Source organism: Medicago sativa, chromosome 1 (genome assembly GCF_051527215.1).
Source record: "Medicago sativa cultivar Bolivia chromosome 1, Bolivia_mono, whole genome shotgun sequence".
Classification (NCBI taxonomy): Eukaryota; Viridiplantae; Streptophyta; class Magnoliopsida; order Fabales; family Fabaceae; genus Medicago; species Medicago sativa.
Window position 1 is genome coordinate 38,877,361 of NC_140749.1, and position 14,140 is coordinate 38,891,500.

The following is a 14,140-nucleotide window of genomic DNA, read 5'->3' on the forward strand; positions in this document are numbered from 1 at the left end:
GGCGAAAAAGAGAAGCACGAAAAAACCAAGCCATGGCAGACTTACGTACTCTCAAAGAGTATGCGACTCCGTCAACGGAGGAGCCGGCAGCGGTTATTGTGTATCCGGATGTAGAAGGAAACAATTTCGAAATCAAGCCTGCACTTCTCCATCTTGTGCAGCAAAATCAATTCTCGGGATCCCGCGCTGAGGATCCCAATCTTCACATCTCTACCTTTCTTAGGCTTAGTGGAACCATTAAAGCCAACCAAGAAGCCGTTAGGCTACATCTTTTCCCCTTCTCCCTTCGAGATAGAGCTAGTGCTTGGTTCCACTCCTTAGAAAAAGGTTCCATTACGTCATGGGACCAAATCAGGCAAGTCTTCCTTGCTAGATTCTTTCCACCCTCCAAAACTGCCAAGTATAGGGACCAGATTACTAGGTTCAATCAAGCAATTGGGGAGTCTTTGTATGACGCTTGGGAGCGTTTTAAGGAGATGCTAAGAGTTTGCCCCCATCACGGTCTTGAGCAATGGCTCATAATTCATACTTTTTACAATGGTCTTTTGTATAACACTAAATTGACTGTTGATGCAGCAGCAGGAGGAGCACTAATGAATAAGAATTATGCAGATGCTTATGCGCTGATAGAAGACATGGCTCAAAACCACTACCAGTGGACGAGCGAGAGGGCAATTGGTGGTACAACACCATCAAACAAGGAAGCCGGTATATATGAGGTCTCTCCTCATGATCACTTGGCAGCTAAGGTAGAAGCACTCTCTCATAAACTCAATAAACTCAATGTAAGTGCCTCTACTCCTTCTTCTCCTATATCTTCCTGTGAAGTATGCGGTATTACTGGCCACTCTAGTGATGAATGCCAGCTAGGGAGTGCTCTCTTGTTTCCCGAGCAAATAAACTATGCCCAATACCAAGGTATGAGTCAAGGGCATAATTTTTACAATAAAAATCAATTCGGGCAGCAAGTAGCACCACCAGGCTATGGCAACAACCAAAGGGTGGCTCAGAAATCTAATCTTGAGCTTATGTTGGAAAATTTTGTGCTAAACCAAGAAAAACAAAACCAAGAGCTTAAGTCGCAAACTAGACTTCTAAAAGAGTCGCTTGACACTCTAACTTCTAAGGTAGACTCTCTTGCCATAAGCAACAAATCATTGGAGACCCAAATCTCCCAAATAGCCCAACATGTTTCTTCTACCTCTCAAACACCTAGAATTTTTCGAGGAGAACCCGAGGCCAATCCTAAAGCACACATCAATGTTGTTACCCTAGAAAATGGCCAAGAGCTAGAAAAACCAAAGGTTGAAATTGTTCAAGGCAGAGAATCCCTAGAAGAGAGTGAAAGTCCGGTAGATACAAAGCCCTATGTTCCTAAAGTCCAATTCCCTCAAAGGCTTGTTAAGCCTAATCTAGAGGACAAATTTAGGAAGTTTGTTGAGCTAACACAAAGTCTACACACCAAGGTCCCGAAAGTCTTGTCCCAAATGCCCACCTATGCTAAGTTTGTTAAAGACGTCATCTCTAAAAAGAGAATCCCCGTGGGCAATGAGATAATAACCTTGACCAAAGAGTGTAATGCCCTTCTAGGAAGACCACCCTGTTGGAACAAAATGTGTTTAACAATGAACCTTAAAGGGTTTTGATGATAACAAGGTATTAAAAATTGTAAATTGGACTAGCTAATATTTGTTCAAGTGTACAGGACCATAATTATAAAGTTACATCATCATTGGTTCTGAATGAGCAAATAAAGAGCTATGGAAACAACAAAAATTTGAAGCTTGGACGCTCCTGAAGGCAACTTGCTACTGAAGAGAAAAAGCGCTCCTGAAGTCAAGCTGCTCCTGAAGAAATAGCGCTCCTGAAGTAAGCTGCTCCTGAAGAATAGTGCTTCTGAAGACAAGAGGTCCAGAAGCCACATCATCAGAAGCTGCGTCATCAGAAGCTGCAGAAGTCATATCATCAGAAGCTGCATCATCAGAAGCTGCCTCATCAGAAGCCATTTCACCAGAAGCTGAATATCAACTGGATTTGCAAAGAATCAAGAATTGAAGAATTATCAATGCAAAAGCTGTCTATTGGATTCGAAAACACAAACAAAGGATTAGTGGAGTTTGCAACGGTCATTTCAAAGGTGTTTGAAGGCGTGTGTTTGCAATTTGGACGAAAGCGTTGACATTGTACTTTGTACGAATTGTACAACCACGTTCTCCACTACTCTGTTTTGTGTCCGCGCTACAGGACAAGAAAACAGCTCCAGAATACGGTTTCGCCTGCATAGATGTTCCTTTGGATAAGGAATGGATTTCAAATTTGTTCTTCATAGGACAACAGCCAAATCAGGCAAAAGATTATTGGTGAAAGATCAAGCTTCAACAACGACTCTTTGGTGTGCTGGCAATTTCACAACGTCTCTCTCACACCTCTATATAAAGGAGTGAAGACCTAGAGAATTGGTAATGCAAGAACGCAAAACGAAAGACTCACAAGTACCAAACCTCTGCTGAAATTGTTCTGCATTCACTTAGAATTTCTGTGTCTCAAAGTCATATCTTAGAAATTCTTAAGTTCATTGAGTCTGTATCTGATTTGTATTGTGAGCACCTCTGATTGTATATCAAGTGTTCAACCTTAAACAATTTTCTGTGTAATTTTGTTTAGTTAGGAAGTCTCTTGCAGTTGTGCTTGAGCAGGAAGTCTCTTGATTGTGTTCTTGAGCAAAGGAAGTCTCTAGCTTGTGTGCTTGAGCAAAGGAAGTCTCTTGCTTGTGTGCTTGAGCATTTGTAATCAGATATTACTCATAGTGAAATCTCCTTGGAAGTGCAAGGGGGACTGGACTACTTCCGGATTGTGGAAGGAACCAGTATAATTGCTTTGTGTCGTTCTTCTTCTCTTTCTCTGTTTTATTCCGCTGCATTTAGATTCTGATTATCACTTCAGAAGCTGTCTCACCTAGCTTCTGATCAGTGTGTTCAGTTTTTAGGAGAAACGAAGAATTTTTCAAAACACAATTCAACCCCCCTTCTTGTGTTTTTCTCACCTTCAATTGGTATCTAGAGCCTTGGTCTGTTGTGTATCACTTAACCGTGCAACAGTCAAAGATCTGAGAAAAACATGTCTACTCCTCCTCCTACTGGTCCTAGTGATACTAGCTATAAACATGTCTCACATGATTATAGTGATAGTAAGAAAACCAGTGTTGGAAAAGTTCCAAAGTTCAATGGAGATGCTGAAGAGTTCTCTTGGTGGAAGACCAACTTTTACAGTTACATCATGAGCCTGGATGAAGAATTATGGGATATTCTGGAAGATGGTGTTGGTGATTTAGTCCTTGATGAAGAAGGAGCTGCTGTGGATAGAAAGAAACATACTCCAGAACTGAGGAAACTCTACAAGAAGCATCATATTATCAGAGGAGCTCTTGTCACTGCCATACCCAAAGCAGAATACATGAAGATGAGTGACAAATCCACTGCTAAAGCTATGTTTGCTTCTCTCTGTTCAAATTATGAAGGGAGCAAGAAGGTCAAAGAAGCAAAGGCTCTCCTGCTTGTACATCAGTATGAGCTATTCAAGATGAAGGATGATGAAACCATTGAGGAGATGTACTCAAGGTTTCAAACCTTAGTTTCTGGGCTACAGATTCTAAAGAAGAGCTATGTTGCTTCTGATCATGTAAGCAAGATACTCAGAAGCTTACCTGCCAGATGGAGACCAAAGGTGACTGCCATTGAGGAAGCTAAAGATTTAAACACTTTAAGTGTCGAAGATCTTGTTAGTTCTCTCAAAGTTCATGAGTTAAGTCTTAATGAACATGAGTCTACTAAGAAGAGTAAATCAATAGCTCTTCCATCCAAAGGCAAGTCATCAAAAGCTCTCAAAGTAGTTGAATCTGAAGAGGAAGAACAGTCAAGTTCAGATTCTGAACCAGATGCTGCTGAAATGGCCATGCTCTCAAACAGACTTCAATATCTGGCCAAGAAGAACAGAAAGTTTCTCTCCAGAAGGGGTAACTCCAGAAGCTCAAAGAAAGAAGATCAGAAGGGATGCTTCAACTGTAAGAAGCCTGGACACTTCATTGCTGAATGCCCTGATCTTCAAAGAGAAAAGTCAAAGGACAAGTCAAAGAGGTCTACATTCAAACCAAGCAAACTCAAGAAGCAGATCAAGCAGAGTTTAATGGCAACCTGGGATGATTTGGGTAGTGAATCTGGATCTGATAAAGAGGAAGCTGATGAAGATGCAAAGGTAGCTGTTGGGTTGGTAGCAACAGCAACTTCAGAAGCTGGATCAGATTCAGACTCAGAAGATGAAAACGAGGTATATTCCAAAATTCCCAGAGATGAACTTGTTGAGTCACTTAAAGAACTTCTTACACATTTTGAAGTAAGAACCAATGAGTTGAAGGATTTAAAAGAAAAATATGCTGATTTGGTACAACAGCAAAAATCAACTCTATTGGATCTGAAAGCTTCTGAACAAGGACTTAGGGGCTTTGACTTCATGTGTAAAACATATGAAGATCAGCTCAGGTTCTTATGTCAGAAGCTACAAGAAAAGTGTAATGAAAAACCTTTAAGTAACCATGAAATTGCTCTTGAAGATTTTATTATATCTGGCATTGACAGAAGCAGAATAGCTTCTATGATTTATAGCATTTACAAGAACAATGGCAGAGGAATTGGTTTTCCAGAAGTGAAACTTGAGAAAACCAATCTAAAATCTTGTTGTGAATGCATCAAGGAAGGTCTGAAAACATTCTTTGTACCAGAAGGGGCTGAGTTGGAAACTGTTGTTCAATCAGAACCTGAAGCTTCTAGTCCTAAGGCTAAGATTACTTCAACGCCAAAGAACTCTAAGTCAAAGGCCTTGATCAAATCTGATTCCAAGACTTCAAAGGTCAGGATCCTGAAAAGATCAGAACCTATTCCTCAGAGTCTGGTGAAACCAAAATCTGGGGTTCTGAAGTCTAAGTTTCAGAAGAAGATAGTTACTGCTTCTGAAGTACCAAAACCTAAGGTGATGGTTAATCAGAAGCAACCCAACTCACAGCACAAGGTACAAGAAGTGAAGAGTAAAGCCTTAAGTACTAACCTTCCAGGACCCATAGAACAATGGGTACCTAAATCTAAAAATGTCAATGATGCAGGTATGTCTAAGAGCAGTGCCAAAGCAAAGATCATGGTACCTAGACAGTGGTTGCTCAAGACACATGACAGGAGACAAGTCCATGTTCCTCAGCCTAACAATGAAAGAGGGAGGAAATGTGAAATTTGGAGGCAACCAGTCAGGCAAGATCATAGGTACAGGAACTATTGGTAACTCCTCTACCTCAATTAATAATGTATGGTTGGTAGATGGTCTTGAACATAACCTTTTGAGCATTAGTCAATTTTGTGATAATGGTTATGATGTGCTTTTTGAAAAACCCAACTGTACAGTAATCAACAAGGAAGACAAATCCATTGTGTTCAAAGGAAAGAGAGTTGACAATGTCTATAAAATCAATTTTTCTGAACTGGCTGATCAGAAGGTGATGTGCCTACTATCAGTGAATGATAAGAAATGGATGTGGCACAGAAGGTTGGGACATGCTAACTGGAGGTTAATCTCTAAGCTTAGTAAGTTACAACTTGTGAAAGGGCTACCAGACATTGACTATTATTCAGATGCACTCTGTGGTGCATGTCAGAGAGGGAAAATTGTGAAATCATCTTTTAAAACAAAAGATATTGTTTCAACCTCAAGACCTTTAGAATTACTCCATATTGATTTATTTGGACCAGTAAGTACTGCATCCTTATATGGAAGTAGATATGGATTAGTCATTGTTGATGATTACAGCAGATGGACTTGGGTGAAATTCATAAAGAGTAAAGATGTTGCGTGTGATGTATTCAGTAGCTTCTGCACTCAAATTCAATCTGAAAAAGAAACAAAAATTTTGAAAGTCAGAAGTGATCATGGTGGAGAATTTGAAAATGAGCCATTTGAAGCTTTTTGTGAAAAACATGGAATTTTCCATGAATTCTCTTCTCCTAGAACACCACAACAAAATGGGGTTGTAGAGAGAAAGAATAGAACTTTACAAGAAATGGCCAGAACCATGATTCATGAAAACAATTTACCAAAATATTTTTGGGCAGAAGCAGTGAATACAGCATGCTATGTTCAAAACAGGATCTATATTAGACCTATTTTGGAGAAAACAGCATATGAACTCTTTAAAGGAAGAAAACCCAATATCTCTTACTTTCATCAATTTGGATGTACATGTTACATTCTGAACAACAAGCTCTACCTAAAGAAATTTGATGCCAAGGCCCAAAGAGGAATCTTTTTAGGTTACTCTGAAAGGTCAAAGGCATACAGGGTGTATAATTCAGAAACACTCTGTGTTGAAGAATCTATGCACGTTAAATTTGATGACAAAGAGCTTGAAGATAAAACTTCAAAGCAAGGTGAAAGTTTTGCAGAGATACAGGTTCCTGAAGCTACTCCAGAACCTGATCAGATAGCTGAGTCTGAAGATAGTCCAGAAGCTGAACCCACATCAGAAGCACAAGATGAAGCTGCTTCTGATGAAGCACAAGATGACTCACATCAAGAAGATCCTCCCAGAAACACATTCAAACACAAGTCTTCACATCCTGAAGAGCTAATCATTGGAAACAAAGATAGTCCAAGAAGAACAAGATCACATTTCAGACAAGAAGAGTCAATGATTGGACTAATCTCAATGATTGAACCTACAACAGTTGATGAAGCACTTTCAGATGATGGATGGATCCTAGCTATGCAAGAAGAGTTGAATCAATTTCAAAGAAATGATGTGTGGGATCTGGTACCCAAACCTCAGCACAAGAACATTATTGGAACAAAATGGGTATTCAGAAACAAGCTGAATGAGCAAGGTGAAGTAACAAGAAACAAAGCCAGACTTGTTGCACAAGGGTATAGTCAACAAGAAGGCATTGATTACACTGAAACGTTTGCTCCAGTTGCAAGATTGGAAGCAATCAGGTTACTTCTTTCCTATGCAGTTAATCATGGCATAATATTATATCAGATGGATGTCAAGAGTGCATTTCTCAATGGTGTCATAGAAGAAGAAGTGTATGTTAAGCAACCTCCTGGATTTGAGGATATTAAATATCCTGACCATGTTTTTAAATTGAAGAAATCACTATATGGCTTGAAACAAGCTCCCAGAGCTTGGTATGATAGACTGAGTAATTTCTTAATCAAAAATGATTTTAAGAGAGGACAGGTTGACACTACACTCTTCAGAAGGACCCTTGGGAAAGATATTCTTGTTGTGCAAATATATGTTGATGATATAATATTTGGTTCTACTAATGCATCTCTTTGCAAGGAATTTTCTGAGTTAATGCAGGATGAATTTGAAATGAGCATGATGGGAGAGCTGAAGTTCTTCCTTGGCATTCAAATCAATCAATGCAAAGATGGAGTCTATGTTCATCAATCAAAGTACACAAAGGAGCTTCTGAAGAAGTTCAAACTTGAAGATTGTAAAGTGATGAACACTCCAATGCATCCTACGTGCAACCTGAGCAAAGAAGATGAAGGAACTAAAGTAGATCAGAAGCTGTATAGAGGTATGATTGGTTCTTTGTTATACCTCACTGCATCTAGGCCAGATATTTTATTCAGTGTATGCTTGTGTGCAAGATTCCAATCAGATCCTAAAGAATCTCATATGACTGCTGTCAAGAGAATCTTCAGGTATTTGAAAGGAACAACTAATCTTGGACTCCTTTATAGGAAATCCTTAGATTATAAGCTAATTGGATTCTGTGATGCTGATTATGCTGGTGATAGGATTGAAAGAAAGTCAACCAGTGGCAATTGTCAATTTCTGGGTGATAATCTTATATCCTGGGCTAGCAAAAGACAAACAACTATTGCTATGTCTACAGCAGAAGCAGAATACATTTCAGCTGCAAGTTGTTGTACACAACTACTCTGGATGAAACATCAGTTGGAAGATTATCAGATAACTGCTAACAGTATTCCCATTTATTGTGATAATACTGCTGCTATTTGTTTGTCTAAAAATCCAATTTTGCATTCAAGAGCGAAGCACATTGAAATCAAACACCATTTTATCAGAGATTATGTTCAAAAAGGAATTTTAGATATACAATTCATTGATACTGAAAATCAATGGGCTGATATATTTACTAAGCCTTTAACTGTTGAAAGATTTGATTTTATAAAGAAAAATTTGAACATGCATTACATGTCTGATTAGATGTTTGCTTGCTCCTGAATAGGAGTTTAGGTTCTGAAGTTAGTTCAGAAGCAGTAGTCCATCAGAAGCTCTTTATTGAGGTTCTGAGGAAAACTCGCTTCTGATGACGTCAGCATCTGAAGTCCAGAAGTTGGATTTATTGCTTCTGAATAGTTGAATTAGTGGAAACGTTGGGAGTTACTTTTTAAAAGTAACTTCTGGCCCACTAACTTGGTAGTTACTCTGTGAACTTCTTACGTGGCCTGTATGTGTTGGTGTATAACTAAAAGGGCAATGATGATTTAAAAGCTTTGAAAGTACTTTTCACGCGCCCCCAATTTTTGTCATTAATGTTATGTTTGTTTGTCTCTTTTGAATTGCAATCGTTTTACCTTTAACACTTTGTCAATACACACACTACTCACTCACAACAAACACATTTGCTCTCAAACCTCTTGCGAAGTAAGCGCATTCTTCTCAACCTTAGAACCCTAAAATCTTCATCTTCTTCAAATCTTCGTCAATCATCAAATGGCATCATCAAGCTCGCAACGAAAAGTTTCAGAATCTACTTCATGGATGGTCCCTGAATTTGACTACAAAGGAAGAAGCATGAAATTGGAAGAATGGGAACTACAAGTTCAAATAGAAAATCCGGTGGATTTTGAATCACTCGCCTTCCATGAGTGTTGGATCAGAAGCTACTATGAAGAGCAGGAACTTATGCATTACTTCAAGATGTTGAATGGACCAACATACGAAGCATTGGTAAGACACTTCTGGGTGAGGGCCAAGGTTTATGACAAAGCTGCGTCTATAACTGAAGAAAGTCAAATGGTGTTGATTTATCCCGAACTGGAAGGAAAGACCAGAGAAGAAATGGGACTTGAGCCATTTACAGGCATTGAAATCAGGTCAAGTATTTGTGGTATTCCAGTAAGAATTGCGGAATGGCAGATAGAAGCTGTACTCTGTAGAGAGGCCTCTGGAAAATACTCTGGAATTGATCTCTCAAATACAGCTGAAGAACGCCTCTGGAAGGAAAAAGTAAACTTGGCACTGTACAACTCAACGCAAGCAGGAAAGTATGCTGATCTAAGCATGGATAAGAAGCTGCTTCTGAAGATTCAGAATGAGGACTTACTCCCATGTGGTGGAAGTGAGAAACCCAATTTGGCACAGAAGGTCTTTCTTCAGCACTTCATTAAGAAGGAGAAAGTGAACGTGCCAAAATATATGTTCAAATACTTGATAGAGTGTCTGAAACAGAGTCAGCTGCAGAATAGAACCTGGGTACCTTATGGAAGACTCTTGTCAGAAATATTCTATCAAGGAGGAGTCTTGGACAAGCTGAGCAGTGCTGAAGCCTTCACAGATGAGCTGCTTGATACTAAAACTGGAAAGTTCATTAATGCACAAACCCTCAAGAATATGAAGTTGATCCCTGCTGTCACCAAGCTTCATACAGATTTGAGTGAATCACTTGTTAAGTCTGATCTTATGAAGGACTTTCCACCCATCTGCAAGAAGGATCCCATTGAAGTGCAGATGTACTATATCAAGGAACATTTTGAGGCAACCAATCAGAGAATCAGATTGGAAGATATTCCAGAGGAAATGTATGGTGGTGCTCTGCCACGAGCCAGAGGCAGAAAGTCAAAAAGAAAGATGACTGCAGAGCAATATCTAGAGGTTGAACAATCTGCTAAAAAGGCGAAAGTTGCTGTTGACAAGCTCAAGATTGGTGGTTCATCAGTACCTTCAATCGAAGAAGCTATTGAAAACATGGATTCCAGGATGATCATGGATGTTGGCATTACTCTTAATCAACCTGCAATACCAAAGAAGAAAAGGAAGCAAGCAGTAAGGAGAACCAAGAACTTCCCTCATGTGTCTAAGAAGACTGAAGCTGCTACTAGTGTGTCAGAAGCTATTGGAAAAGCTATGGAGATTGCTGCTGAGCTACAAGAGTCTGTAGTTTCAGAAGCCAAGCAACTGTTGCTGATGACCAGTGAGTCTGTTAAAGAGGATTCTGATCCTGAACCAGAGAAGGTAATTAATATATCATCAGATTTCGCATCCACACCATTATCAGATTCTGATGATTCTGATGATGATATACCCTTAGCCCAACTCTTTCAAAAACCAGTAAAAAGCAAGTCAACACCAACCAAAACCAACAAAAAGTCCTCTCAGTCAACTACTTATGAACCAGTTGGTCACATAATTAATGAGAAGTTGGCTGAAATGGCTGTGCAGAGAGAAAAAGTCATTGAGACTATCTTTCGCCTTAACCCTCAACCTCTTAACATTCAACCTCTCAACATGATTCCTCCAGAAAATGTTGAGTCTACTTCAGAAAAGGCCTCTGAAGCAACTCCAGAAGCAGCTACTTCTGAAAATGTTGTTTCAGAAAACCCCCATCAACAAACACCAGAACCACATAAACCCACAACACCCCCACAATCACCAACAGCTACCATTGACCCCCAACTCAACACTCATACATCAACTTCACCACAACAACCACCAACTGAAACTGAATTTCAACCTTTACCTGAACACTTCCCAGAACCAACTCCCATGGATGTTGACATCTCTCTAGTCAATGTTCAAGCCTCAACCACTACCACTCACATTGCCTCTGACCAGCCTTCATCTTCAAACACACAAACACACTTTACCATTCAAGTTCCTAACCCTGTTCAAGATTTGGAAATCAGTGATTCTGATCTTGAAATCCTTGAACAACCACCCTCAAACATCCTGGAATCTGGATATATTACTTCTGAGCTTCTGACAATCCTTAGTCAATTGCATAATCTTGTGGATCAACGAAGGACAATTGATCTCACAAGTGCATATCAAGACTCCTGGGCATCACTTCAGAACCGGGCAACTGAGCTAATTGAAAGCTTAAGGGCTAAGTGCATCAGAAGCAAGGAAGCTTCTGTCAGGAAGTTAATGGAGCATCTGAATCAGAGTCTCAAAGTAAGAAGTTCTACACTGCTCCTGGCAAACCAGCCTTTCTTCTCAGAAACGGACTATTTGACCAGAGAAGCCAGGTTGTGTAAGCTTCTGAAGAAACAGATGGCACAGCAGCAGCAAGAAGCCAGAGAAAGGGAACAAGCTCTTCTCCAGAGGCAACAACAGCTTGAAGAAATGTTGCAGAAGAAAATTGAAGAAATGGAGGAGATGAAGAAACAACAACAAACCAACCCTTAGTTGCACACCTTAGTGTTATCTTTTGTTTGTTGTTTGTTTTATATTCTTAGTCCTTGTTTCTGAAACCATCTTGTTCTACTTTTCTATGCTTCTGAATGCTTACTGCTTCTGACTGTTTAGCTGCTTCTGACAATTGACATACATGTTCATATATTTTGCTCTGACTTATTTAGTTCACTTTCTTTTATACTCTCTCCTGTTTGAGTTTTTCTCATATCTTTTTGTCTTTTATGCTTAAATTATTTTAATTTTTTTTGATAATGACAAAAGGGGGAGTATATGTGACAAGTATTTAAAGGCTCTGAGCCCCATTAATGGCATTTGAAATTTTTGAAAACCTTCTATCATTTTTTTTACCTTATTGGTATAAGCAATGAACGAACGAAGGAGTATCAAAATTCAAGTAAAATTAATTGAACCATTCTTCTTATCTATAAGTTAATTCTTTCAATGATTCAATTTTGTTTTTAAGCTCTGATAATATTATTGCGCGAAAAATGAATTTAATTAACCTGGATAGAACTTAGGGGGAGCTTACAAACCTCACCTTAAAGACTATCAGACTCAGGGGGAGTTTGAGCTTACAAACCTCAGATTCTGAGCTTACAAACCTCAGAACCCCAAAGTCAACTTGTTAATTAGATTAACAACAATTGATCAATTTTAAATACTTTTGTTTGTCATCATCAAAAAGGGGGAGATTGTTGGAACAAAATGTGTTTAACAATGAACCTTAAAGGGTTTTGATGATAACAAGGTATTAAAAATTGTAAATTGGACTAGCTAATATTTGTTCAAGTGTACAGGACCATAATTATAAAGTTACATCATCATTGGTTCTGAATGAGCAAATAAAGAGCTATGGAAACAACAAAAATTTGAAACTTGGACGCTTCTGAAGGCAACTTGCTACTGAAGAGAAAAAGCGCTCCTGAAGTCAAGCTGCTCCTGAAGAAATAGCGCTCCTGAAGTAAGCTGCTCCTGAAGAATAGTGCTTTTGAAGACAAGAGGTCCAGAAGCCACATCATCAGAAGCTGCGTCATCAGAAGCTGCAGAAGTCATATCATCAGAAGCTGCATCATCAGAAGCTGCCTCATCAGAAGCCATTTCACCAGAAGCTGAATATCAACTGGATTTGCAAAGAATCAAGAATTGAAGAATTATCAATGCAAAAGCTGTCTATTGGATTCGAAAACACAAACAAAGGATTAGTGGAGTTTGCAACGGTCATTTCAAAGGTGTTTGAAGGCGTGTGTTTGCAATTTGGACGAAAGCGTTGACATTGTACTTTGTACGAATTGTACAACCACGTTCTCCACTACTCTGTTTTGTGTCCGCGCTACAGGACAAGAAAACAGCTCCAGAATACGGTTTCGCCTGCATAGATGTTCCTTTGGATAAGGAATGGATTTCAAATTTGTTCTTCATAGGACAACAGCCAAATCAGGCAAAAGATTATTGGTGAAAGATCAAGCTTCAACAACGACTCTTTGGTGTGCTGGCAACTTCACAACGTCTCTCTCACACCTCTATATAAAGGAGTGAAGACCTAGAGAATTGGTAATGCAAGAACGCAAAACGAAAGACTCACAAGTACCAAACCTCTGCTGAAATTGTTCTGCATTCACTTAGAATTTCTGTGTCTCAAAGTCATATCTTAGAAATTCTTAAGTTCATTGAGTCTGTATCTGATTTGTATTGTGAGCACCTCTGATTGTATATCAAGTGTTCAACCTTAAACAATTTTCTGTGTAATTTTGTTTAGTTAGGAAGTCTCTTGCAGTTGTGCTTGAGCAGGAAGTCTCTTGATTGTGTTCTTGAGCAAAGGAAGTCTCTAGCTTGTGTGCTTGAGCAAAGGAAGTCTCTTGCTTGTGTGCTTGAGCATTTGTAATCAGATATTACTCATAGTGAAATCTCCTTGGAAGTGCAAGGGGGACTGGACTACTTCCGGATTGTGGAAGGAACCAGTATAATTGCTTTGTGTCGTTCTTCTTCTCTCTCTCTGTTTTATTCCGCTGCATTTAGATTCTGATTATCACTTCAGAAGCTGTCTCACCTAGCTTCTGATCAGTGTGTTCAGTTTTTAGGAGAAACGAAGAATTTTTCAAAACACAATTCAACCCCCCTTCTTGTGTTTTTCTCACCTTCACACCCAAGCTTGGTGACCCTGGTAGTTTTGCAATCCCTATCATGATAGGAGACACAAATGTGGAAAGAGCCTTATGCGATCTAGGAGCTAGTGTGAGCATGTTACCCTTGTCCCTCTTCATGAGGATAGGAATAGGAAACCTAAAGCCAACAAACATATCCCTTAAGCTTGCAGATCGCACTATTATCAGTCCCGTTGGTATTGCGGAAGATATGCCCGTTTTAATAGATGGGTGTTTTGTTCCCGCTGATTTTGTGGTTGTTGACATTCCTGAGGACCCTCAAGTCCCAATCCTACTTGGAAGACCTTTATTAGCCACAGCGGGAGCAGTCATAAATGTTAGAGAAGGATGCATTATGTTCCAAATAAGTGGCATGCTCATAGGTTTCGAAATGTATAACATCAATAGAGGAATCACCGACTACTCCTTGTTCGAAGCCGAAGATCATGGTGGAAAGCAATGCTCTTCACCACCACCTGGCTACCATCATCTCTTTGACCCATTTTAG

General features: G+C 39.4%; 1 protein-coding gene and 1 non-coding gene across 2 annotated transcripts; one reads left to right on the top strand and one right to left on the bottom strand.

Annotated features, from left to right (window-relative positions):
- Nucleotides 1-32: 32 nt before the first annotated feature.
- On the top strand, nt 33-14,140 carry LOC146954856 (uncharacterized). Its single transcript, XM_085746318.1, has 3 exons — nt 33-100; nt 224-1,466; nt 13,640-14,140. The coding sequence occupies exons 1-3, from the start codon at nt 33-35 to the stop codon at nt 14,138-14,140; spliced, it is 1,812 nt and encodes a 603-aa protein (XP_085602444.1).
- Nucleotides 399-505, bottom strand: LOC146954857 (small nucleolar RNA R71). The gene has a single exon (XR_015025216.1). It is a non-coding gene; the product is annotated as a small nucleolar RNA R71 (small nucleolar RNA).